At 56.8% G+C, this 23,409-nt stretch overlaps 1 protein-coding gene across 1 annotated transcript; it reads right to left on the bottom strand.

The window, feature by feature from the left end:
- Nucleotides 1-250: 250 nt before the first annotated feature.
- KATNB1 (katanin regulatory subunit B1) lies at nucleotides 251-19,941 on the bottom strand. Its single transcript, XM_037516466.2, has 20 exons — nucleotides 19,810-19,941; nucleotides 18,406-18,710; nucleotides 14,198-14,328; nucleotides 10,827-10,944; nucleotides 6,072-6,172; nucleotides 5,746-5,787; nucleotides 5,034-5,117; nucleotides 4,692-4,807; nucleotides 4,341-4,412; nucleotides 4,036-4,186; nucleotides 3,730-3,920; nucleotides 3,487-3,617; nucleotides 3,027-3,095; nucleotides 2,329-2,396; nucleotides 2,058-2,177; nucleotides 1,814-1,963; nucleotides 1,500-1,576; nucleotides 1,353-1,427; nucleotides 1,018-1,134; nucleotides 251-734 (listed from the first exon to the last, which is right to left on the bottom strand). Exons 2-20 carry the CDS (start codon nucleotides 18,443-18,445, stop codon nucleotides 602-604), a joined length of 1,986 nt encoding a protein of 661 aa, XP_037372363.1. The 5' UTR covers nucleotides 18,446-18,710; nucleotides 19,810-19,941; the 3' UTR covers nucleotides 251-601.
- Between the last annotated feature and the right edge of the window lie 3,468 nt (nucleotides 19,942-23,409).

Here is a 23,409-nt window from a genome sequence, read left to right on the forward strand (position 1 = left end):
TGGGGAGTTGGGGGAGGGTGCTGGGCCCTGGCCAGCCTGGTGGTGGGTCCTGCAGTGCACCCTGCAGTGTACAGCTGTTGGCTGGCCTTGGACATCTATAGGACAGCTGAGATGTGACCAAGGCAGAGGGGTGGGCTAGTGGGGCCCACCCCTCACCTGTTTGTCCTGTCCACAGAAGGGGGTGTTGCTGTCTCTTTCCTCTTCCAGAGTTATCTGCGCTGGCCACCGCTCTGCTGCCCCCTGCTGGCCACAGTTTGGCACAGGCTTGCAGGGAGTGTTCTTTCTGAAGAGGCCAGGGAGGGCCACATGACCAGTAAGGAAACCAGGCCATAGTTACAAATTTAATAAAATTTGCCTTATAAATTACAGCAGCAGCCCCAGGGCTCGGTTTGCTGCCCCAAGAAGCAAGAGCTGGGCCAAGCTGGGCAGCCGTTGCCAGAGTTGTTTGAGAGTTCGGGGCTATGGAGGTGGCCAGTGAGCCGATGCCGCCACCTCCATGATGGCCACAGGGCAGCAGTGGGGGCTGGGCTGAGGCTCGTGGGCAGTGGGCACACCAGGAATCAGAGTGGGGGCTGAGGCGCGCCCCCACCCACTGGTCTCCTCAGTCCAAACTGGCCATGAGCAGGTGCAGCTCGCGGAAGGCACTGCCGTGGCGGCCGCTCAAGCCCGACTTGCTCTTGACGAGGCCGCTGATGCTCCTGAGCTGCTTGTAGCAGAGCCGGCACTTGTGTAGCCTGTGGGCCGAGGGCAGGGTAGTGTGGGAGGGACGCAGAGAGCAAGGCCACTGTGACCCACATCCGACCCCAGGGCTGCCGATGGTCTCATGGTGCCCACCTCCTCCCAGAGGAGAGCTGAGGCCCAAGTGCAGAGGACCCACCCAATCCCAGCCAGGGCTCAGGGCAGAGCTGGGCCACGGAGGAGCCTAGACGTGACCCCCACTCCGAGCAGCCACCCCGGCACAATCACCTCACAAGCGTGCCCTAGAGCCCTGTACCCCAGCACTGCCTGAGCCCTCACCTCTCCTCCCGGCTGATGTCCACACCAACGGAAGGTGGGGCTGACAGGATGTCTGTGATCAGGGGCAGAAACCGCTGCAGGATCAGCTTCAGAGAGGTGCAGCCCGTCTGGACGTAACTTCAGGGATGGACGACGGATAGAGCCACAGACAGAGGGAGCAAAGGCAGATCAGAGGTGGCATGGGCTTGTTTTCACGCTGGTTCCTCCAGCGCTTAGAGGGGACAGCAGCGCAGCGGCCACACATGGGCACTGGCCTGGCGCTCCCTGCGGCCCCTGCGGGGGCTCCTGCCCCCGCCCCTCCCCCTGGGGAGCAGGTGCGGCCTCCCGGGGCATACCTCTCATACTTGCTCTGCAGAAGCTTCTCGATCTGTGGCAGGACCGTGGTGCACAGGTCCAGCTTCCACAGGGAGCTGGGGAGATGGCAAGACATGCTCAGTGCCCCACCCCGGCCGGGCACCCACCCCACCCACCGCAGCACTTACGCTTTCTGGTTGACAATGTTAAGGAGATCCACCACCACCGACAGGTCGTTGATGGCCACGGCCGAGTCCACTGACGTCTGTGCAGACAGAACACCTGTCAGAGGGGGCTGGGGACAGTGGACCCAGCCGGGTGTGGTGTGGTGATGGGGTTTGCTGTGGGTGTTTGTAAGACTAGCTAAAATGAGCACGCGGCCAGGCCCAAGAACAGGTGCTGAATACAAGCAGCTTGTGAGGATGGTAATGACCAAGGGCCCCCTACTCCTGCCCCGGGCCTCCCCGGGTGCAGCCCAGCGCAGGGCAGGGGCAGGGCTTGCCTTGATGTCGCCCGTCGTCCACACGGCCCGCACGGTGTCCAGGTTCTTGTGGCGGCTGGTGAGAACGACACACATGGTGTCGTGGCCTTTGCGGATCTGCGACATGGCGTCCTCATCAACCAGCTCCGCCTGCTGGGGCATCTTCACGGCCTGGCAGGACAGATGCCCAGAGGCTAGCAGCAAAGCTCTGCCCTCGCTCCCCCCAGGCCTTCACCCCACCCTTGGGCTGGGTCCCCCCACTTACAGGCAGGAAGTCGGAGGCCTTCAGTCCAATGGGCTCATTCCGGGTGGCAGGGATGATGGCAGGCTCGGCCTTGGGAGCAGGGGTGGGCGTGACGACTGGGGGCCGGGGTGGGACTTCGAGCTGGAGGGGTTCAGAGCTCAGTGGGCGGCCAGTCTGAGGCCTTCCTCTCTGCCCCTGGCATGGGAGACCCTCCATGCTGGTTCAGGACTCCAGCCCCACCCCACCCCCGCTGCCCTGGTGCCCTCACCAGGTCCTCCCCAGCCGGACATACGTTTGGCACCGGAAACTGCGTGTCCACGGCTGGGCTGGCCTTGGCTGCCTCCTTTGCTGTGGCCACGTCTGTGGATACGAGGAAAGGTTCATTGGCTGGAGTCAGTGAATGGGAATGGTGGGAAGGCCCAGCTTGGGGTGGGATGCCGGCTGGCGTATGTAATTGGGGGTGATGATACAGGAGACAGTGGGGCAGCTTGGGCAGCTGGGAAAGCGCCTTTAGCAGTGCTGGGTGGGCTGTGCCCTCCCACTCACCCGCTCACAACGCTCTCAGAGCAGACTAGGGCCATGTGTGCATGGAACCTGGGGAGCTCTGGGGAGTGGTAACCCCATCACCAAGGCAGGAAGTGCAGGAGGGAGAGGCCCTTCAGAAGCCTCAAGAAGGGAGACGAGAAGACAGAGCCAGTGGCAGGGAGGGATGCTGTGAAGGACAGGGGTGGCCTGGCCCCTTCTCAATAAACAGATGGTGTTTTCTCCCTTAAAGCCTCCAGAAGCAAAACCCCAACACCCAAGTAGTAGTGGGTGGCCTGCACCTGTTGGCTCCTTCCCTCCTCACAGGGCTGACGTGGCCCCCACAAAGCCTCACACCCCATCTCTGCCACGCGCCTGGCTCTTCTCCAGCCGGCATCTCAGCAGGCCCGCTGTGAGGCTGTGCCTGCAGCATGAGCGAAGTCAGGGTGGGGGTGGGCCTGAACTCACCATCTTCTGGGGGTGCAACATCCTCCGGGGGTGCTGGGAAAGGCTCAGTCCTTCGGGGCGGGGTGCGACCTTAAAACAAAATGGGTGTGAATGTGAAGTTGGGGAGATGGAAGCCATGGGGGGAGAGAGGAGAGGGCCCTGATCTGCCCTCTTGGACCTTCTTCCCTTGGACCTCCAGGCCTCCCTCCCTTCTCACCTTCTCTTTGACCTTCCTCAGGGCCTCCCTCCCCTGGACTTCCCTCCTTTCTCTCCTTCCTCTGGCTCACCCTCCTCCCAACTTTCTCTCCAGCCTCCCTCCCTACAAACCTGTCCGTCCTGACCTTCCTCCTGACCTCCCAACCTCCCTCCCCCTCTGTCCTCCAGACCAACCTCCCTCCCTCCCAACTTCCTGACCTCTGTCCCGCCTCCCTCCGTCCATCTGTCAGTCTGCCCTCCGGCATAGGGGAGGGCCCGGGCTCACTGATTCTGTTCTTGGGCTGGAAGATCTCATTGTAGTCCTCCGTGTTCTGGATCTCCGCCCGCGACTCCCGCTCGTCCCGGTCATCCTCACTGCTGGGGCTGCGGCGCTCGCTCTCCGAGTTCTGCTTCACCCTGCGGAGCAAAGCCAAAGGGAGGCCCGGGTCCCCCAGTGAGCTCAAGGCTTCCCAGGGCCGAACCCATCTCCTGTGCATCCCTGCAACCCCCGAGGCCCAGAGCACCCTACCTCTGAGGCTTGCTGCAGGTGGTGCTGGGTCGCTCGTATATGCGCCGAAGGGGAGCGCTGGTCTGGGGTGGCTGCTGGGCCAGGGGCTGGCTGTCCTGCACAGGGTCCTGGGCCACCGTGCCTGTCCTGGTGACCCGCGTCAGGTCCACCACATAAGAGGACACGTTGCTCTGGGAGAAGGCCACGCCTATCTGCAGGAAGTGGCAGAGCTGGGGCCAGACCCTCTGGGGCAGGCTCTGGGGTGACGGCAAGGGGCGGGATCCCAGCTGGGCTACAGGAAGGTTGGGGGGTGGGCCGCTCGCTCACCAGCTGGTTGTTGCAGATGGCCAAGTCGGCCACCTTGCCCCAGTTGACGAGGACCACATCGAAGCAGCGTTCGGGCTCCCAGCCATAGACACGTAGCGAGTCCTGGCAGCCGCTGTACAGGCAGCAGCCGTCGGGGTTGAAGAGGACACTCCTGGGCCAGGCGAGAGGTGGCTGTGGGTCCCAAGAAACCCAGGGAGGCTGAGGGGTGCTCGGGACAGAAGGGAGCGGAAGCAGAGGTGGGAAAAGCCCGCCCGCGTGCACGGCCTGCTCCTGGGAGAGGCCAGGCTCATGCCCCACCTGCGTACCTAACGGGCCCTGGCTCCCCTTCGATGCAGCTCACCATCTGGAATTTCTCCAGATCCCAGAAACGGATGGTCCTGCAAAAGCAGCCAGGTTATGCTGGGGTGCCCAGTTTCTCTCTAGTCACGGCTCCCTCCAAGGGACCAGCCCACTCATGCTGGGCCTGGTTGGTGCCACTCATGCTGGCACCAGTATGGGGAAGGTGAATAGGGAGGGGCTCCGATGCTGCCTTGACTGGAATTTCTTCAGTTTCTGTGGGATCATCAGGCATATGACACCCCCGACAGCCAAATTGGGGAACCACAGGACAGATGTGAGGGAGAGCAGTCATGGGTGACAGGCCTGTCCCCTCTCACCTGTCAGAACTGCCAGAAGCCAGGAGGTACTCGTTGGGGTGAAACTCTACCACGTTGACAGGCCCCGCGTGGCCAGGGAACTCGGACATCATTTTGCCAGCAGTCAGATCCCAGAGCTGGTGGGGGGGCGGTCAGGGCAGGGTGGATGTCAGAAAGAGGCCGGGCAACTGTGCTGATCCCTCCCTCTATTCTAGCCCATGCTCTTTATCCATGCCCCCACCCCATTCTGGAAAGGCTTGAGACATGGGGGCCTGATCAGCAGGAAGCCCAGGACTGGCTTGAGTGTGATCAGCAGCCCCCAGCCCCCACCGTAGTTCTGGGCCCAGGTTAGCCAGGAGCTACCTTCACCATGTGGTCGTCTGCAGCTGATGCTAACCATTTCCCATCGGGGCTGAACCGGAGACACCGCACGGCCTGGCTGTGCCCCTGAGAGAGGACAGAACGCTGGCTCATCCAAGGGGTCCAGGCCCAAGGGGCTTCTCTCCCCACCACCCTCCGCCATCCCTGGCCTGCAAGCCGGGCTGCCTGGAGAACAGGCAGAGGGGACAAGGAGCCCCAGGTGGGTATCCTGGTGGGCACTTCTCCCTCATGGCAAGGACTCCCAGTATGCAGGGGGCTCTAGGGATCAAGCATGTGTAACTACACAGTTCGGGACACAACATCTAATACCTCTTTGGGGGAATTAAGACCCTCTCTTCATGTCCCAGAGTCTAAAAATCCCCACAAATAATTCATTAAACTCAGTGCTTCCAAACTCATAAGATCCTCCCTCACTAATGGCACCTGTCAGCTGTCTGGATAAGCCAGAACATGGAGCACAGGTGGGAAAACCTGGCTCTGGGGGGATGCATGGAAAGTTGGGGTTCAGGTGGACCACCCAGACACAGCCACTCAGCTTCAGAGTTCTCATTTAGACTCATTTCTCATGTTCTCACCCGCGTTGGAGAGCAGTACCCTCCCATCAGGGAGCAGTACCCATCCAGCCAGGCCTGGACGTCACCCCATCGCCATGCCTGGGGTACGTGTGGTATGTTTGGCGGGGTGCCCACCTTACCCTGTATCGGAAGACGCAGCCTTTCCTCCTGATGTCCCAGAGCTGTGGGGAGAGTGTACAGGGCAGAGTCAGGAGCGGTCACCTCCAAGGTGAGCCTGGTCGGGAGGACAGTGTGCAGCCAGGCCATTACACACCGCCCCCCCCCCCCGCCCCCGAGTGACAGGGTGTGGAGAATGTGCACCAAAACGGGCAGCCAAGTGAGCAGAAATGCTGGACAAATGCCTCCCAGACCCTTCTCTAGGAGGCTGTGAGCCAAGGCCCACCCCTCCCCGCAGCAGGGCACGAGGCCCATCCCACTGACAACAGGGCACTGAGGGGCGTCTCACCTTAATGTTGGTATCCTGGGAACCTGATGCTACGAACTCGCCATAGGGGTGGAAATCCAGGCTGCAGATGTTGGCCTTGTGTCCCATGAGTGTGCGAAGAACTAACCAAGTAGAGACAGACAACGGTGTGAGCGGCAAAGCACAAGGCCAGCAGAGGGGCTGCTGTGCTCATCTGTGTGCGTGCGCTATTAACTGCACAGAAAAGTTTAAAAGCAGACTTCTAAAATGGGGGGGAAGGACCTCCCCTGGTGGCGCAGCGGTTGAGCGCTGGGCTGCAAGGCTGCCCGCAGCCTCTGCAGCGCCGGTTCGTTCCCCGGCTGCCAGTAAGGGTCCCACCAAAAAGGGGGGTAATCAACCAGCATACTAACATGTGAGAAAAGATAGTCATTCTGTCATTACCTGGATCCCCAGTAAACCTACTGTAACACTCCCCCCGCCGTTGCCTTCCCATGCAAAGCCCCCCCCCCCCCCCCCCCGTCAGAGCCATGGCGCTGGGATCAGATGCTGGGGACATGCAGCGTATTACCAGGTTGCCCACGGCCGCACCCCCCCCCCCCCAACCTCAACCCACCCCAAGACGGCACAAGGACAGGGATGTTCAAATTGGGGAAGCTACTTAGTCGAAAAGAGAAATCCAGGAAGGCTTGATTTGAGTGGTAACTGAGCAGGCTGTCAGTGAGTTGAAGGCAGTGGTGGGCATGTCTGGGGTGACCCTGGTGTTCACACCAGTCTAGTCCAAGTGATCTTGGTGCTGAAGACGAGGTGCTGCGCTGCAGCGACATAGTTTACTCCTTGGGAGGGCTTCATTTTGTGGAATTGTTAACTTGGCGTGGGAGGGGGAAGGGGGAGAGGGAGATTCCCCCTCCCCCTTAACAACAGCTGGGGGATGCAGCAGACAATACGCAGGTCTGCTGCACCATACCTGCGTTTAGGCTCCCCGGCCGGGGCTCGAACTCAGGCAGTCCGTATTGATAGCACTGAGCCTTAAGCCCCTACGCCACTGGCGAGGCCTCCAGCCTAGCGCGTTTCAGAGTACCCGTTAAGGACCTTGAAACTGACGCAAGAGGAATAAGATGAGCAGGGCCTGAAAACAAGGCCAGCTATACCTCATCAGCTAAATGGACCCATTAACCCATTACCCATTGCACTAACCCTTCGCTTCTACTTTCAGGCTATTTCAGGGCGTAGATCACGAACACCCGGTACAGAACGCTTTCTGAATGCTGTAGGCCTGGTTTGGGAAATGCAATCACTACGTCCCATAAAGTATTTTCCATGAATCCGAGACACCACTTTAAACATGCCATAACTTGAAATCGGCAAACATGAACTTTCCTTGAATGCACACAGCAATGACTAGGGGTGTAGAGACCAAAGGGAGGGAGCCCCTGAACTATACTGAACCTATAACCCTTCAATATACACAGTTGTAGTCCAAGGAGACCTCAATAAAACTCATAGTTCAGGAGGAAGATCAGGAGGGAGGTTGGGAGGAAAGCCAGGAGGGAGGAAGGTCGCAGAGGGAGAACCCTCAGGAGTGGTGGGCTAGGAAACTAGGTCTGCCAGCCTTCAAGGTTTTGCAAGCAGCTTCGTGGTCCAGACACACCCACAGGCAAACTGTGTTACCGTCTCTAGTAGCACTCGAATCTGAGTCTTTAGGCTCATGTGTTAGTTTTTAAAAGATTTGTAAGTCCTGGGCCTTCCTGGTGGCACAGGGATTCAAGACACAGCACTATCAAGAGATCGGTAGCCATGTTTCCCGGCCAGGGAGCTACCCCCATGATGCAGCAGACCTCTCCTGTCTCGCCCACTGCTCCCCTCAGCAGTGTATCTCATTAGATCTGTCTGTTCTGCTCCCCACTCTGTCTCTGGTGTCTCCTCTCACCTCACACACCTCTGGCCTACACCCCAGTTCTTGTATGCATAAAGAAATAAACTTTAAGAAAGATTTATAAGTCCTCTGAACAAACCCAATCATTCCACAAGGGAGCTGCCAAGGGCTGTGGGTCCAGTCACCCAGGTTTGAGCCAAGGCGAAACAGCGTGCCTTGGAAGGTAGAGTGCTCGTAAGAGATGTTCAAAGAGACACCAGATGTCAAGTTTTAGAGACTACAGAGCTAGGCTCCAAGTGCTGGATGAATTAAATGAACTCTGTTGGACAACTGCTTCACATCTCTCAAGGTCCGGGTCCAGGGCTCTGGAGCCAGACAGAACTGGTTTCAGTCCTGACTTGGCTCCTTGCTTCCTATGGACCTTGGGGAATCCCTTACCTTCTCTGGGCGTCATGTTGGGCCATGGTGTGAATCAAGCAAGGAAATGAACATAAATGCGTAGCAAGGGCCTGACGCATGCTCGGTCGTGAGGGGCGGTAAGTATCATTATTGCTCTAATTTCTCCCTAAGCAAGATGCACCTTCACTGTCTTTTCTCTGTTCCCAAGCTGGACCTTCCTCAGGCCTCAGAGCACGGGTCCTGGTCCTCTATCTTCTGGACCCAATGATGAGCTAATACTCACTGCGAGGAGGCACCTCCCTCTTCCCCAGGATGTCCGCTGCACTTCACAGAAGTTGTGGTTCTGGTTCTAGGATAGGCTAAGAGATTTCTGCACATTCGTACTCATCCCCCTCCCCAGAAGTGCTAGGAGGGGGGCCAGGGCCTGATACAGAGACAAAGCAGCCGCCTAAGGTCAGCAGGAGCCAGACGGAAATCAAGCCTGACTCTCCAGCAGCACCAGGCGACCCGTTACCTGGGTCGAGGGCTCCTCTGTCCAAAGCTCCCAGGACAGGGCCAGGAGCACCAGAGGCAGGATAAGAGTGAGCAGCTCTGGCTGTTGTCCACTTGAGGACAAACTCCGTCCCACTGCCCACTGCGTCCACACACCCCACCAGGTAGCCTCTGCAGCAGGCCCCATGGGGTGCGAGCTGGGAAGAAGCCACCTTGATATTCTTCCCTGAAGCTGGCAAGGTACCCGCACATCTGTCCAGTCCGTGACTCCAGTGCACCAAAACCTGAGTGGCTGCCTTCCTGGGTCCCTGGAGTTGTCATGCATCGCTAGGGCTGTGCACCGCCTTGCTGGGCAAGGCAGCCTTGCGCATGGTCCAGGGCTCGGAGGCAGCAGGCTCATGTCCACATCCACGCCAGTCCACTTGCTTTGCATCTCACAGGCAGCTTCCAAAATGCTGCCCTGCCCCAGGGGATGGGGCTGGTCCTGCCCCTGCCCCACGTGGGCTGGCTCCGCGACGTGTCCTTCCTTCCTGTGGGATCCACTGGCCCGCCCCCAGCCTCTGGCTGCGCCGAGGAGAGCAGGCAGGGTCACATTCTTCAGGCGTGACTTCTGCCCGTGCGCTTCTGCTCCAGGAGGGCCCGCGGAAGGCCTCCTGATGCCGGAGTTCATTACAGGATCTGGGAACGGCCCAGAGGAGGTGTCTGAGGTCCGTCTGCCTCGTCCTCTAAATCCTCTAGCCGAGTAGCTGCTTGGGCTCCTGCCGAATCTCCCTAATGACAGGCCACGTTTCGGGGCACCAACGTGGCGGCCAAGCAGCCGTCAGAACACGTCCTGCACCTGGGTACCAGTGTGCTTCTCTGCGTTGTTTCGCTCACGCTGTGGGGGGTGGGGGTGGAGGCGGGCCTGAGGTCTTAGCTCTCCCTGCTGAGGCGGCTGAGGGCAAGATTCTCTTCTACTGGAGAGCACCCCAGATTCAAGGCAGCCATGGTCGGTGGCAAGCACCGGGAGGGGGTCTTGACACCAAGATCTGTGTCCCAGGCTCTGCCACCCCAGCCACGGGTCTTTAACAAGCGTGATGCCCTCTCAGGTGTCAGTCCGCCCATCTCTCAGCTTGCTGATGTGGCTCTGCATCAGAATCACCCCGAAGGCAGATTCTGGGCCATGCCCTACTGAGGCCGTCTAGGGGTCTGGGCCATGTGTCTGTAATGAAGAACAGCCAGCCCTAGAGTCCTGAGCCCAGAGTTCCAGAAGCCTTCAGTCTTCGTCCTTTGCCCACCTCAAGGAAATCCACACATCCCCACGAGGCGTGAAACAATCACGGTGTCCTTGGCCTTTCTCTCTCTTGTCCCTTCCCCTTAAATGAGCAGTGGATGGCGGTACCACCCACTGAGATGCAGGCGCCCCAGGAAGTGAACTGCCTCCTGACCAGCCTCTCTGCGGTCTCAGCAGCCCAGCCAGCCTGCACTTGCCCCTCCTGGCCCTCAAGTCTGGCGATGCCCGAGCACAGCAGGCCCTGGTCCTCCGCGTGACCAGGCTGTAGCACCACACACTAGACCTTGGGCACGCAGCCCCTCTTTGTTACCAGAAAGATCATGGGGCCCTCGCTCCTCAAACAACATGACCAGGGGAGACGCCATCACCGCAGAGGCCCAGGAGCATCCTTTTTTCCTGAGGCCCCCACAAGCAGAGCATGGACCCCTAAACCCCGCTCTCCAACATGACGACCTCAGGTATTTCTGGGACCCACGGGACCCCTGGCAGCACTTGATGTCGTTCCAGGTTCCGAGTCCACACAGACACCCACCACCCAGCCACACAGTTGTCCATTCAGACTCTGCCCGGGGGTCCCTTTGTGCCGCTGCTCAGACAGTAGCGCGTGTGGCTGCTGCTAGTCACCTAGGACACGGGCAGGGGGGCAGTCACAGACTGCTCAGCGCTCCAGCCTAGTCAGGGCAGGCTTCCTGAAGGAAGCGGCAAAGCGTGAGACAGCGTGAGTGCAGCGCAGCACAGAGGGAAAGCAAGCGGCACCTACTTTTGGCAGCTTCCAGGTCCCAGACGCGGATGGAGCCTGACTGAGAGCCGGCCACGATGAGCTCCTCGGGGGTGTTGAGACGGACGCTCTCCACTGGGGATGTGTGGCCCGTCAGGCTCTGTGGAGAGAGGGGGGCAGCTTCAGCGCCTGCATGGACAGACCCCCGAGGCTGCCCCAGATTCCAGGTCCCCGGGAAGAGTGTCAGTGAGAAGTGGCTCAAGTGGGAAGGCTGCCTCCAGCCTCACCTGCTTCCCTCAGCCTCAGCTCCCGGGGCCAACAGTGGGCCAGGCCTGTCATCCCCCACCTGCTTCCCCGTCCACTTCCCACTGTGCTCCAGGCATGCATATCACCTGCACCCTGGCCTGGGGCCCAGGGGCGCAGGGAGCAGCTGACCCTTTCACCCTGAATCCGAACCACCCCTGCCTCAGCTCTGCTCCCACCTCCACTCTGAGCCTGGCCCAAGCCCCTCAGGAGGGGAAACTGAGGCAGAACCAGGTTCTGACTGGTCAGCGACACACATCTTGGCCCTTCAGGATACCTGGGAGCTGCCCCCACTGCACGATGGTGCCAGGCTCCCAGCAGGGCATGCCCCAGGCCCCGCTCCTTGTGAGGGGTGGGAGGTGCCAGCATTTCCAGCTTTCTGGAGAGGAGGCTGAATCTCAAGTCCATGCGCCTGCCGCTCCTGCCCGGCACTGCCCCAAGGCCGACTCCATCAGTGCTGGCTCCACCAGTGCTCCACAGGGGCTGGGATGAGGGGGGACCACGACTCCTCAGAACTACCCGACACCCAGACAGTTACAGGCAGCTTGTCTGACTCCTGAACCCCACCGGCAGGAGCAGAGACAGGTACAAAGTCCACGGGGACACCTGGGCACCGTCTCTGCACATGTGGGTTGGCATACGCCCTGCACCCCAGCACCTCCGCTCTGCAGCTGCCCCTCCACACGCTCACACACGAGACACGCAGACCTGCGTTACCCACGGCGGGGAGGGCTGGACACGAGGTTGTAACAATAGAAACACCCGTGACGGGAAGCTGGATAAGCTGTGGTCCCCCCCAGTACCCCGTGCGATGGAGCACCCTCCGGCCAGATCAATGAACGAGGCAGCCCTCCGGCGACGGCACAGTCCTATCACCGTGATACTTTCAGAGAGAAAAGATAAAGGGCGGGGTGTGTGGTATGAGGTCACTGGGGTGAAAAAGGAGGGGCTGGGGAAGGTGGACATAACTCTTCATAAATGTGTAAGATCATCCTGGGGGGGACACAGAAATCAGAAGCCGTGGTGTCTCTAGGAAGGGACGTGGGGTCAGGGAAGAAGGGACTTCAGTTTTCCCCGGATCATCTGGAAGTGACACTGAGTTCACACGTATTCAATAATAGCTCCCGGTGGACTGCCGGCTGAGGGGTGGCGGGGCCTAAAATAAGGAGAAGGGCCGGGCAGGGGAGCGCGGAGAGGTGATGATGCGGGGTGTAGGGTAAGGTAAAAAGTGTCAGGCTTTTCTGCCCTCTCGCCATTAGGATGGATGATGGATCCTGCAGTTCTGAACGCATGCCTGACGGCGGGCGCCTAGAGGGCGTGTGGGCCTACGTAGGTGGGTTCACCTGGGCTGAGAGACTGGGCTTATAAGGGCAGCGTCACGGGAATGCCAGAGGAGCAGACGAGAGCGAAAGGAAGCAGAAACCAGAGCAGAAGGGAACGAGAGAACCAGCAGCAGAAAAGGCCACGAGAGAAGGCAGGAGAGCCCAGAAAGAGTGAGCACTCGCCGGGGGCTGGGAGGCCTGCCAGGCTCCCGGCCCCCTGGGCCCCCTGCCTGCCGTGTACCTGGTAATCCCAACAAAAGCCTGCAAAAGCCACCAAGGGCTCCAGGACTCCTCCTTCACCTGTCTGCCCGATCGCAGAGTTCCTGCCCTGTGCCCTTCCTGGCCCTACTGAGGGGACAGGCACAGGCTGAGACCAGCCCCAACCACTGTGTCTCTCTAGGGACGAGGGCACAGGGTCACTTCATGTCCATTTTTTCAGCCTTGATTCTTTCTCACCTTGTATATGTTACTTTGACACTGAGGAGGGGGGGGTAGGTAACACACTGGAGCCCTAAAAACAATCACAAAGAACAATCTATTCTGGTCTTACCCCTGGCTGAGGTTCAGAGCAAAGCCCAGATCTTCACTGGGTCTCCCCAAAACACTGAGGTGATTTGGTTCTACTCATAAAAATCACCTCCCACCCCCTTTCATCTTGACTTGGCCAAGATTCCAAAGAATGGCGATTCTTTCTGCTGTGAGGCTGAGGGGCAGGGCGGGGCGGGCTCCAGCTGCAGTCAGAGTGGACATCGGCCCCTGGCCGGCCACTTGGCTGCACGTTTGAAAGCTTTCTAAAAAGCGCACCCCTAGGTTGAACATAATGGTCACTGATCTGCTCAAAGATTCAGGTAGATGAGGATGTCGATCGCTGTGGCTGAGCCCAAAACTGGAAATGACCTCCATGCTGGGAACAGGGCGGGGCTAAGTTCATTCTGGCTCCTTCCTGTAATGCCATGGAGCCATTAAACAGCACTTTGCAGAAGAATATTGGCTGACACAGGAGAATGCTCACAATATTGTTATTTTAAACACCCAGGCTGCAGTCGAGTAAGACAGGGTCTGAAAACCTGCTGTTGGATATTTACGTGTGCATGTGCGCGCGCGCGTGTGTGTGCACAGTTCTGCACACACGCACATGCATGTGAGAGGGCTACATTAGCTCCTAGAAGGACAGACACTGAAACAGCAACTGTCATGGTCTTTGGATAATGAAACTATGTGTAATACCTGCCTGCATGCTTTCTTTCTGTATGCTTCCCTGCTCTGCAGAACCTTTTGGTGCTGAATACAGTTGTGTAACTCGTGGGGAAATGCTGTTACAGACAGCTCCCTAGCAGCTCCCACCAGGTGCGCTCCATCTTTGTTCGTGGGCAGAGGTGGGAGATGAGTGAAAATAAATGCCACCCACCTCCCATCCTGTGGAGCTGACAGGCAGCCTCAGGGCTGGTGGGCTCATCAGAACTTTCTAGCACAGGCGGCCTGGAGTTCTGCCCACACCCAGGAGACTCCCCCATTCCCAAAGACTGCCTTCCACCGTCCAGCCATCCGGGGGTGTCCTGGGTCTTCCTGAGCAGATGGCTGGGGGAGGCACTGATGATGATGAACTGTGTCTCCCCACCCCAGGTTGGGGATAGTGGAGGCTGATGCCTGAAGGATAGGGGAGAGGGTGTGCTGGGACCTAGAGAGTCTGAAAAGCTGCCTGTTCCCCTGCTGACAGCCCTGCTGCCCACAGGCCCTCCCAAGGCCCTCCCCAAGCCTGGCCCTGCCCCTGTGGACCACGAGGCTCACCATGATGCAGTTGGGCTTGTTGATGGACCACAGGTTGACGCGACAGTCATCCCCGCCCGTGGCCAGCAGTCTCCCGGAGGCTTTGCCCAGCACCAGTGAGGACACATTGCTGGCATGGGCGACGATCTCCTCTGTGTGTACAAAGGGCAGAGAGAAGGGTCAGGGGGCTAGACTGGGCCACGTGAGGAGGCGCAGGCCCCGCCCTGTCTGCCACCAGCTTTGGCCCTGGCCCCTGTGACTCCCCTTTGGTGCCCAGACACCCACATGGGCAGCAGAAACAGCTGACAGGTAGGGCTTGGACGCGAGGCAGAAGCGACTCTCGATTCAGCCATTCCTGTCCTGCAGGCACCATGATTTTTTCCTTCCTCCGCACATCATCGGGTCATGACTGAGTTACTAGGCTCAATTTTTAAACTGACTGGCTGTTTTTATTCAGTGGTCTTTTAAGCAATGATATCCATGAAATTCTACTCGGTATGTTCATTCACACCTTTCCTATGATACAGTAAGAAAAATGAAACCATTTGACTCGTACCACACGGTGCCCCTCGGCTGTGTGCATTACCCCCTTTTAGGGAACACCCTTCAGGAACCACTCAAGTCAACTCCAGACAGGCCGCATCCAGGTGAGCTCACCCTGGGCATCAGGCCCCAGTTCCAGAAACGTGGATCGAGTTCTAGCCTAAGCTCTGGCACTGTCAGCCATGTGGCCTTTGGCAAGCCACTCACCCCTCTGGAACCAGGCTCCTTGTCTGGTAGATGTGGGTAGTAATAATGTCTGGCTTGGGTGCTGCTGAGGATTCTGGAGCACGTGGCTGTGTTGGAGAGAGGGCCCTCTGGATGTCAGGCAGGCTAAGGGTTAGTCACCACAGGGAGACCCGGGCAGGCATAGGACTGTAAGCTGTGTGAGGAGGGGCCAGGACACAGCGGAAAGCCCTGGGTGCCAGGGTGGGAGTGAGGGCTGACTGGACAGAGCAGAAGGTCTGGCCATGGTGGGCAGCCTCGAGCTTGGGCCCCAGCCTGGATGGCCAGCCATGGGGCAGCAGACACAGGCCTCAGAAGGCATGGACTGGACTTCAGAGGAAACAAAACATGGGGAAGGCACCAAGAGGAGCCAGGCTTCCACTCAGTACCTGAGTTAGTTCCTCCTGGGAAGCAGAGGAGAAAGGACAGGTTTCCCCATACAGTGGAGGGAAAACCCCAACTATCAATGCCCTGAGGCAACTGGGAGGCTGGCTTGAGTGAGGGCAGACGCTCTGCAGTTCCACAGAGGGCCTCCCCTGAGTTCCTGGAAGCTCAACAGGCTTCCAGGCTGCCTGGGATGCTGTGGGGCTTCAGACCACAGGGCAGTGGGGAAAATGCGCCAGGAGGCATGTTTGCCAGGGGGCCTGGCTTCAGGAGCCATTGCGACTCCTCAGGGGACCAGGTTACAGGCTGGATCTCACAGATGACACCCAACTTCAGGGCCCGGTCAGGCCAGAGCCAGCACAGGTTGCTCCCAGCCCCAGTGGGAACAAGAGGCCCCTGAAGACCTAAATGTCACCTAGGGATTTGGCGACACCATCATTTGGATCCAAGGGAGCTGGGTCCCTCTCTTGTGTCCCCTGGGGATTGTAGGGACTGATGCCTGGCGTGCTCTGGCCCCAGACACTTGTTTGTTCAAAAGCATCTGCCAGACCCAAGTGATTGCCCAACCCAGAAATGACAAGCAACCTCTTCCAGAACACCGTTCCCAAGCCTCGGGCCTCTCCCCTTCTCTGAAGACACTCCCCACATGCTCTGTCTCCACCATGACCCACCCATAGGCCTGTCAACCCCAACTCTCATCCTTCTCAAGCAAGGTTCTGGCTGGGTCCCGCCTCCCTGGGCCTCAGGACTATGGCTCCTGAAAACAGCCATAATTCATAGAACAATGTTTCCCGGGAGCCTACTCTGCTCAGCACCGTGGAGACAGTGGGAGACAGTGGGAGACAAGAGGGATGAGGTTCTTCTGTGATAGCCTGAGCAGATGGCTCCCGAGACATGGACTCCAGCTGGAAGAACCAAACTCTAGGATGAGAGTGATTTAGAGGTTGGACCCTTCTAGAAGGGCTCAAACCATGCTCCTACCCACAAAGCAGCCTCACCAGGGACTGACTAGAGTCCATGGAGGGATGGGGGTGCAGTGGGGGAAAATAGCATGGGCATCAGGCAAAGGGCACAGGGCACAGGCCCACGAGTCCAATTCTGGCCTAAAGGACAGTAACCACCAATGGCCCGGGTCTGTGGGTAGTGAATTTTAATGCAAATAAATAAAATCTCAGCATCTACTGGAAGGCCAGGCTGACTGCTGGCTCCGCCCTGTGGCACAGGCCACACCAGTTTCCCAAGCTCAGGTGGCATAACCTGGGCCCCATGTCCCAATCAGAGCTGGGGAGCACTATGCCTGATCACGTTACCCACCCCCAAGACAGAATACTTTGACAGCTAGGCCTTGCCTTTCAGATTAATCCAAAGCCTCAGAAGAGCTGGGAGCTTGTGCTCAGGTGTCCCCCAAGACCTCAGCAACCTCACATGGCACCACATGCTCCTCACTGCTGTGCCACAGCCCATGCCTACTTCCAACGCACTGAGCTTCCTGCCTCTGGGCCTTTGCACATGCTATTTGGATAGCTTACACGTTCTGCTCCCAGCCTCCATCATCAAGTAAACCGAGTCAAAGCACAAGCCCCAGCTTGGAGGAGAGATGGAGAAGTGAAGGTGTGTGGTTACCTGATTCCTGTCTGTCCCTGTCCCCAAGCTGAGCCCCACAGCACAGGGACCTCGTCTATTTCGCACTCCATTGTCTCCATGTCAGGAAAGGTCAGCGGTCAAAGGGATAGACACACAACCCCAATAAACAGAGTCGTGATGCCAAAAGTGCACCCTTGGGGGGACCCATAACAAGGTTTTCAGAACCCTGGGATTATGAGGAATAACTTGAAATTGGCCCAAATCTCTCATTTTACAATTGAAGACATTGAGGCCCAGCAAGGGGCTTTGCCCAGGGTCTCAGTTAGAAAATGGTGGCGCCATGCAAAGTCCGGGGTAGCCCCCAGCGGAGGTGACCAGTATGAGTAGACCAAACCCATGCCAGCCGATCCTGAGAGGTGCAGAGAGCCCCACAGAGGCACCAACGTGCACAGCAAAATATGCTCTCAAAATATGAACTCTGAACCCCAACATCAGCCTCCTTCCTTCCGGGGGACTAAGAGAATCACCATTATTCTCATACCACTACTACTTTTTATACCGTCTTTGCTCACAAGCAGAGTTTTCCAGAGATAAGTGACAGGTATTGACATCGCCAATGGCGTGTGTGTTTGAAAGTGTCTCAGTATTCTTTTTTAGCATGGAAATATTGATATAACTCCTATGAACAAAAACTCTTTGGGGTCCTCAATACTTTTTAAGAGCATAAAGGGGTCCTACAAGCAGAGCCTGGAACTAACAGTGTCGAGTAATGTTGTACTAGGGGGTGCCAGTGCTATTACATTCCAGAGCCCTCTTGTCACCCCTCTGCCTTTCCTCTCACCTCCACCCAGTCCCGATGCCCTCATCTGATGGGAGCACTTGACTTGTGAGATGTCTGAAAATGCTGGGAACATCTTTCACGCTTTCTCACCCATCCGCCTACCAGCCTAACTGGAAATCCTGCACTTATGTTCATCATCTCACCTGAATCTCAGAGCAACTCTAGGAAGTAGGTGTTATTATCTCACAGACAGGAAAGTAAACCTCAGAGAGGCTAAAACACCTGCCCGATGCCACCCAGCTAAGAAGGGCCAAAGTCACGATTTGCATCTTGGTCTCTTACTAAGAGATTCTCTCCCTGGGCCAAAAACAAGAGACAAAATTCCCCTGGTGGCACAGCACTGTGAAGCTGTCCGCAGCCTCTGCAGCGTGGGTTCGATCCCCCCACCAGGGAGCTACCCACAGGGCGCGGCAGACCTCTCCTGTCTTGCCCGCTGCTCCCCTCAGCAGTGTATTTCAGTCAGTCTGCCTGTTCTGTTCCCCACTCTCTCTGGTGAATCCTCTCACCCTCCCGCACATCTGGCCTGTACCCTGGTTCTTGTATGCATGAATAAATAAATCTTAAAAAAACCCAAAACAACAAGAGACAAAGTTGGGAGTTCAAGCAACAAGCAGCTAACAAAATGGGGTGAGAAAGAAAAATGAAAACTACTCACGCAACTTCCAGGCGGTCTTGGTCACCACAGGGGTGGCCATCCTTCAGCTGGCTGGCACCTGAAGCTCCACCCACAAAATAGACAGTGCTTCCTCCTGGGGTGGGGGGTGGATCCCCCCCAGATTAGCCAATCAAGTTGGCAGGGAATTCCCACACATCCAGGCAGAGGGAATGCCTTGTCTTGCGGCCCCCGACCACCTTGCGGTTTTAAATCGTCCACAGCAACCACAGCAGCAGCCTGTGTATGTCCGTTGGGATCCTGGGTCATGGAATGTCAGGCTTGAGCCATCTCAGCTTACCACTGGGCTGGAATGGAAACAGGGATGGCTTGTTAGGAACACTCAATGGTAGCTGGGGGACCCTGGGTTTGCAGAACTGTGGCTGCAGCTCCCTGCATCACCGAGGCCACTTGATAAGACGGACACCCACCAATGCCACCAGAGTCAGAAGCTGCACTACAAATTGGGTTTGAGAAGCTGGAGAGGGGCCACTTGGAACCCAGAGAAAAAAACAGGTCCTCCCGGAGGCCAGGATGCTGGGAGGAGTCTCTGCTCCAGAATCCTGGCCACCTGAAGTGCAGCAGCCGCAGTGGGGCGGGGAAGACCACATGTCTGCAGTTCAGACAGATTTCAGATAGAGTCACTGTTTTGTCACTGTTTTGTATGGGAAGGGGGTGGAGTCAGAAGCTAAGCTTAGTGGCCCATGAGAGGCAGCCCACAGCCAGGCATTTGAAGTCTTCTCTGGGGAAAACCTCAAACAGGGCCCTGAGGATCCAACTCCCCAGTCTGTGGCACGGGAATTACTCCTGGCCCTGCGATTCCAAGGATAGTGCTGGGAACGAGGTTCGGGCCCGATTCGAGTCAGAATGACTCCTGAACTACAAAAGGTTACCTCATGGGGCCGCCTAACCCCACACCTCTTTCCCATGAACCCTCTGCTCTCCTTATCTGTCTACCGGGTTCCCCCAGCTGCCTCTCCAGTGCTCCCGTGCACACCCCTTCCCCAAGCCCCACCCGGGCACGTCCTGTCTCCCGAGTTCCCTCACTTGGCTCCTGCCTCTTCTGCACCCCCTCTAATTCTTTCCCCCTCTGCTCGCGGTATCCCCCATTCATTCACTCTCCTGCTTTTTGGGTCCCTCGTCATCATCCATCCTCCTGCAGACCCCCAGCTCTGCTTCCGGCCTCCCGGGCTTTTCCTTCCAGCCCCCAAGCGGGTCCCGCCAGTCCCGAGGCTGGGGCTGGTCCCTCGGCCTCGCCAGATCCCCCCTACTCCTCTCAGCTTGCGGGGCGCGGAAGCCGGCGTCCCCACCGCCGGAGCCGCCGCCCGCCCCGCCCCGCCCCGCCGGGCTGGGCCGACTTCCCCGCCCACGGTCGCGGAGCCTCCTCGCCCCCTCGGCCCACTCTACCTGCAGCGGCGGCTCCGGAGGCCGAGGCTCTGCTCCAGGCGCGACCCCCACTTGCCTCCATCCCCTGCTCTGATTGGACGCTGCTTGACAACCGACCCTCACAACAAAACCTCCGGGTCATAGCCCCGCCTTCTTCACCTGCCCCGCCAATCAGCCGCCGCAGGCGCTCCGCCTCTCGCTAGATTTGGCCAATCGAAAGAGGCGCTTATGCCGCTTTTCGAAGTACCCGCCCCCTCTACCCGAAATGGACGAATCACAAGGACGGAGCGTACAAGAGCCGCCCCTCAGCCTCTGGTGAACCAATGCAGGCTGCCATTTCCTTGATCCCGCCTCCGCATCAAGCTGTTCCTTTCCTTCCCGTGCTGGAACCTGGTTTGCGTTTGAAAAATTTTGAGCGACGCCTTCTAATGGCGACTTCACCAATCGCGTTAGCAACAGTCCTAGATTGACCAATAAGCACCAATATTGTTGGCAAGCCCCTGTCCCAGCTAGCCAATGGGAAGGGGTCCTCGGGAGTCGGGTGAAGCCACTGGCCTTCCATCTTGGAGTGGGGCGAAGCGAGGGCGAAGTCTTATTCAGCATTTTGCCACGATTCCTGCTTCTTCCCTTTGCCCCGGGGCGGTACCGCCGTGGTCTGAGGACTTTGCTCCTCTTCTTTGGCTCGGACGCGGGATTGAGCCAAAGAGGCCTAAAGGGGAGCGGAGCTAGATGCCGAGTGGAATCTGCAGGGCCTAGACCTTGGTGGATGTATGAATGGGCTGCTCTCTTCAAGGGACCGCCCTGTGTCATTCCCTTTAACTTTTTCGCATTTCCCCTTCGTTTATTTATTTGTTATTTTCATTGACATAACAGTGGCTATGTTAGGGGGAAAGGATGGTCTGAGCTAATCCCATACAGGCTTTGTGGACTCCACCCTCACTCCAGACCAAAGCCATCAGGACATTGGGAAAGACAAATCCCGTCATCACCGAAGGGAAGGTGGCTGGGACATGAGGGTGGAGTTAAGCAGCCAAGAGTGGTATAAAAACCAAACACGTGGGCCTTGGGGTTGCTCTCACCTCCTGGCTTGAGGCCAGCTCTCAGAGTACCATTTGGGGTTCCAGATCGGTGGATCGGGTAGGACCCATTTAAAACTTTGTCTTCCACTTTTCTCCCTGAGTTGTACATTTCCTCATTTGCCCTTCCCTTGTAAATAAACCTTTTATTAACCTTTTGCGTGTGCCTGCCGTAGAGTATTGATAAGTCCTTTGAAGCACGCGGGTGAGGACCCACAGTCAGTCACCCCGTTTTGTATCGGGGCTGCTCTATAACAGTTGAATAGTTTTGATAATGAAAGGTCCATGCAGGAAGCCAGAATGCAGGAGCCAACCAGGAAGCCCACCTGGGGGGCAGGAATGCGGATACCTGCCTGGAGGACTCAGACAATGAGCCTCCCCCCTCCCCCTATGAGTCTCATCTCAGACAAAGAACCTCTACCTGCCCTACAAACTTTTCCCGCCGTCCGAGCCCAACTACCCACCTGACCTCTCCTCGCCCTATAAAACCCTGCTTCCCCCTAACAACGTGCGCGACTCCACTGACCCCCCCCCCCTTGGGTCTGTGAGGTCCGCCCGGGGTGCAATAAACTTTCCCTCCCTTTGAGAAATGTAGCCTGACTCTCCTTTTCTTTACCACACCGAACCTTTCAGATAATACAGTGTGACCCAGGTACCTACCCCATGAATTTTAAATTTTCATTATTTGCTAACATTTTGCCATATTTACTTTGATATGTTATTTTTTTCGGATTCCATCAAAAGTTGAGACGTCATGAGATTTCACCCCGACCTAAACAAGTAGCTCTTAAAAACAAGGCCCTTTCCCTACCATTGTATTACCACCTCTAACAGAACTAATATTCTCTAACATCTGGCGCATATAAGATTTCCTGAATCATTCCAAAAAGATCTTCAGTTTTTTCTTAACTAGATGACCATTCCTATCAAAGAATGGCAATTCACAAATTCAGGTTGGAATCTAGGAGTGTTAGGGGGAAAAGGATGTCCCAAAGCAAATTCCATATAGGCTTTGTGGACTCCACCCCCACCCCAGGTCAAAGCCAAAGACACTGGGAACTCCAAATCCCATCACCACCAAAGGGAAGGTGGCTGGGACCTGAGGGTGGGGTTAAGCAGCCAGGTGGATACAAAAGGCAGACACGTGGGCTTTGGGGGCTCTCCATTTTTGGGCTCTCGGCCAGCTCGCAGCGTCCGGCCACCTCTGAGAGTGACTTTGGGTTTCCAGGTCGTCGGATCAGGTAGGACGCATTAAAAACTTTATTTCCCTATTTTCTCCCTGAGTTGTACATTTTTTTTATTTTTTATTTTTTTGTAAATAAACCTTTTATTAACCCTTTTGCGTGTGTCTGTAGTAGAGTATTCATAAGTCCCTTTAAAGCGCGCGGGTGAGGACCCACAGCCAGGAACCCGCTTAATATCGGGGTTGCTCTATAACAGGAGGAACCCGGAGGAGGGACAAAGTTAGGAGATTTTGTGGAAAGATGAAATAAGTAGGGAAAGAGAAGACTTAGTATAACAAGCTTAACCTGTTCTTGGCTACATTTAATTGGTTACTGATTCTGCCTGTAAAAATTCCCTGTCATTTCCTTAAGAAATCTTGGAGCAAACAATTGTTTGAGAAATCATGTGGATCCCAGGGACTGAAGATTAGGGACTTTTTGCCAGAGATTAGAAGTTAAAAGCTCCTTTACCTAAATCAAAGACAGGTGAGACAATGTCTCAGGAATGGCTGCCTAGCTCGATTTTTAAAATGGCTCTGCAGATGTCAACTTTCCACGTAGATTCAGCATATTTGGCTTTTTAAATCTTATCCTGTTTCAGTCCCCTAATTTTTTTTTTTTTTATGACATTGATATTTCAGAGGCAACGGGCCTGGTACACCATCCCAAATGGATTTTGCCTGTTGCTATCTGAATTTTGCTATTCTCACTTTGTGAGCTGGGCCACCCTAGTCACATTGAGACCTAACTAGATGTTTACAGGTAGCTCTGGGGCCACCTGCAGAGATACTGCAACATTCCAATGGAAAGGTGAACAGGAAGCAAGTGAGGAAGGTGGTCAAGTTGAGGGAGTGGGGTGATCCCTGCTATAAAGAAGTTGTAGGGTAAGTGTCAGGCTTTTCTGCCCTCCGGCCATTAGGATTGCTGATGGATCCCTGCGGTCCTGAATGCATTCCTGATGGCAGGCACCTGGAGTGGGGTGTGGGCATAAGTAGGTAGGTTCACCTGAGCTGAGACTGTGCCTATAAGGGCAGCGTCACGGGGACAGCAGAGTGAAAGACACCAGGAAGAGAACCAGCAGAGAAGCAGAGGCTACAAGAGAACGCCAGAGAGCCCAGAAAGAGTGAAGACTTGCTGCCAGCCTCCTGGCACCCCAGACCTCCTGCCTGCCGTGGACCTGGTAAACCCCAGTAAAAGCCTGCAAAAGCCACCAAGGGCTCCAGGACTCCTGCTTTACCTGTCTGTTTGAATCATAGAGATCCTGCCCTGTGGCCTTCCCGCTGCTACAGAAGGAAAAGAGATAAAGGCTGGTGCTGGTGCCT

The sequence above is a fragment of the Talpa occidentalis genome, unplaced genomic scaffold (genome assembly GCF_014898055.3).
Source record: "Talpa occidentalis isolate TD23 unplaced genomic scaffold, MPIMG_talOcc4v2.1 talOcc4.17, whole genome shotgun sequence".
In the NCBI taxonomy this organism is placed as follows: Eukaryota; Metazoa; Chordata; class Mammalia; order Eulipotyphla; family Talpidae; genus Talpa; species Talpa occidentalis.

Excerpts from the sequence above, each read along its gene's own strand:
- KATNB1 (XM_037516466.2), bottom strand. The coding sequence starts at position 18,445 with ATGGCCACCCCTGTGGTGACCAAGACCGCCTGGAAGTTGC. Across the intron at positions 1,577-1,813 it reads GGACGACGGGCGACATCAAG|ACGTCAGTGGACTCGGCCGT; the intron begins GCAAGCCCTGCC and ends CTGTCTGCACAG. Across the intron at positions 1,428-1,499 it reads AACATTGTCAACCAGAAAGC|CTCCCTGTGGAAGCTGGACC; the intron begins GTAAGTGCTGCG and ends CCATCTCCCCAG.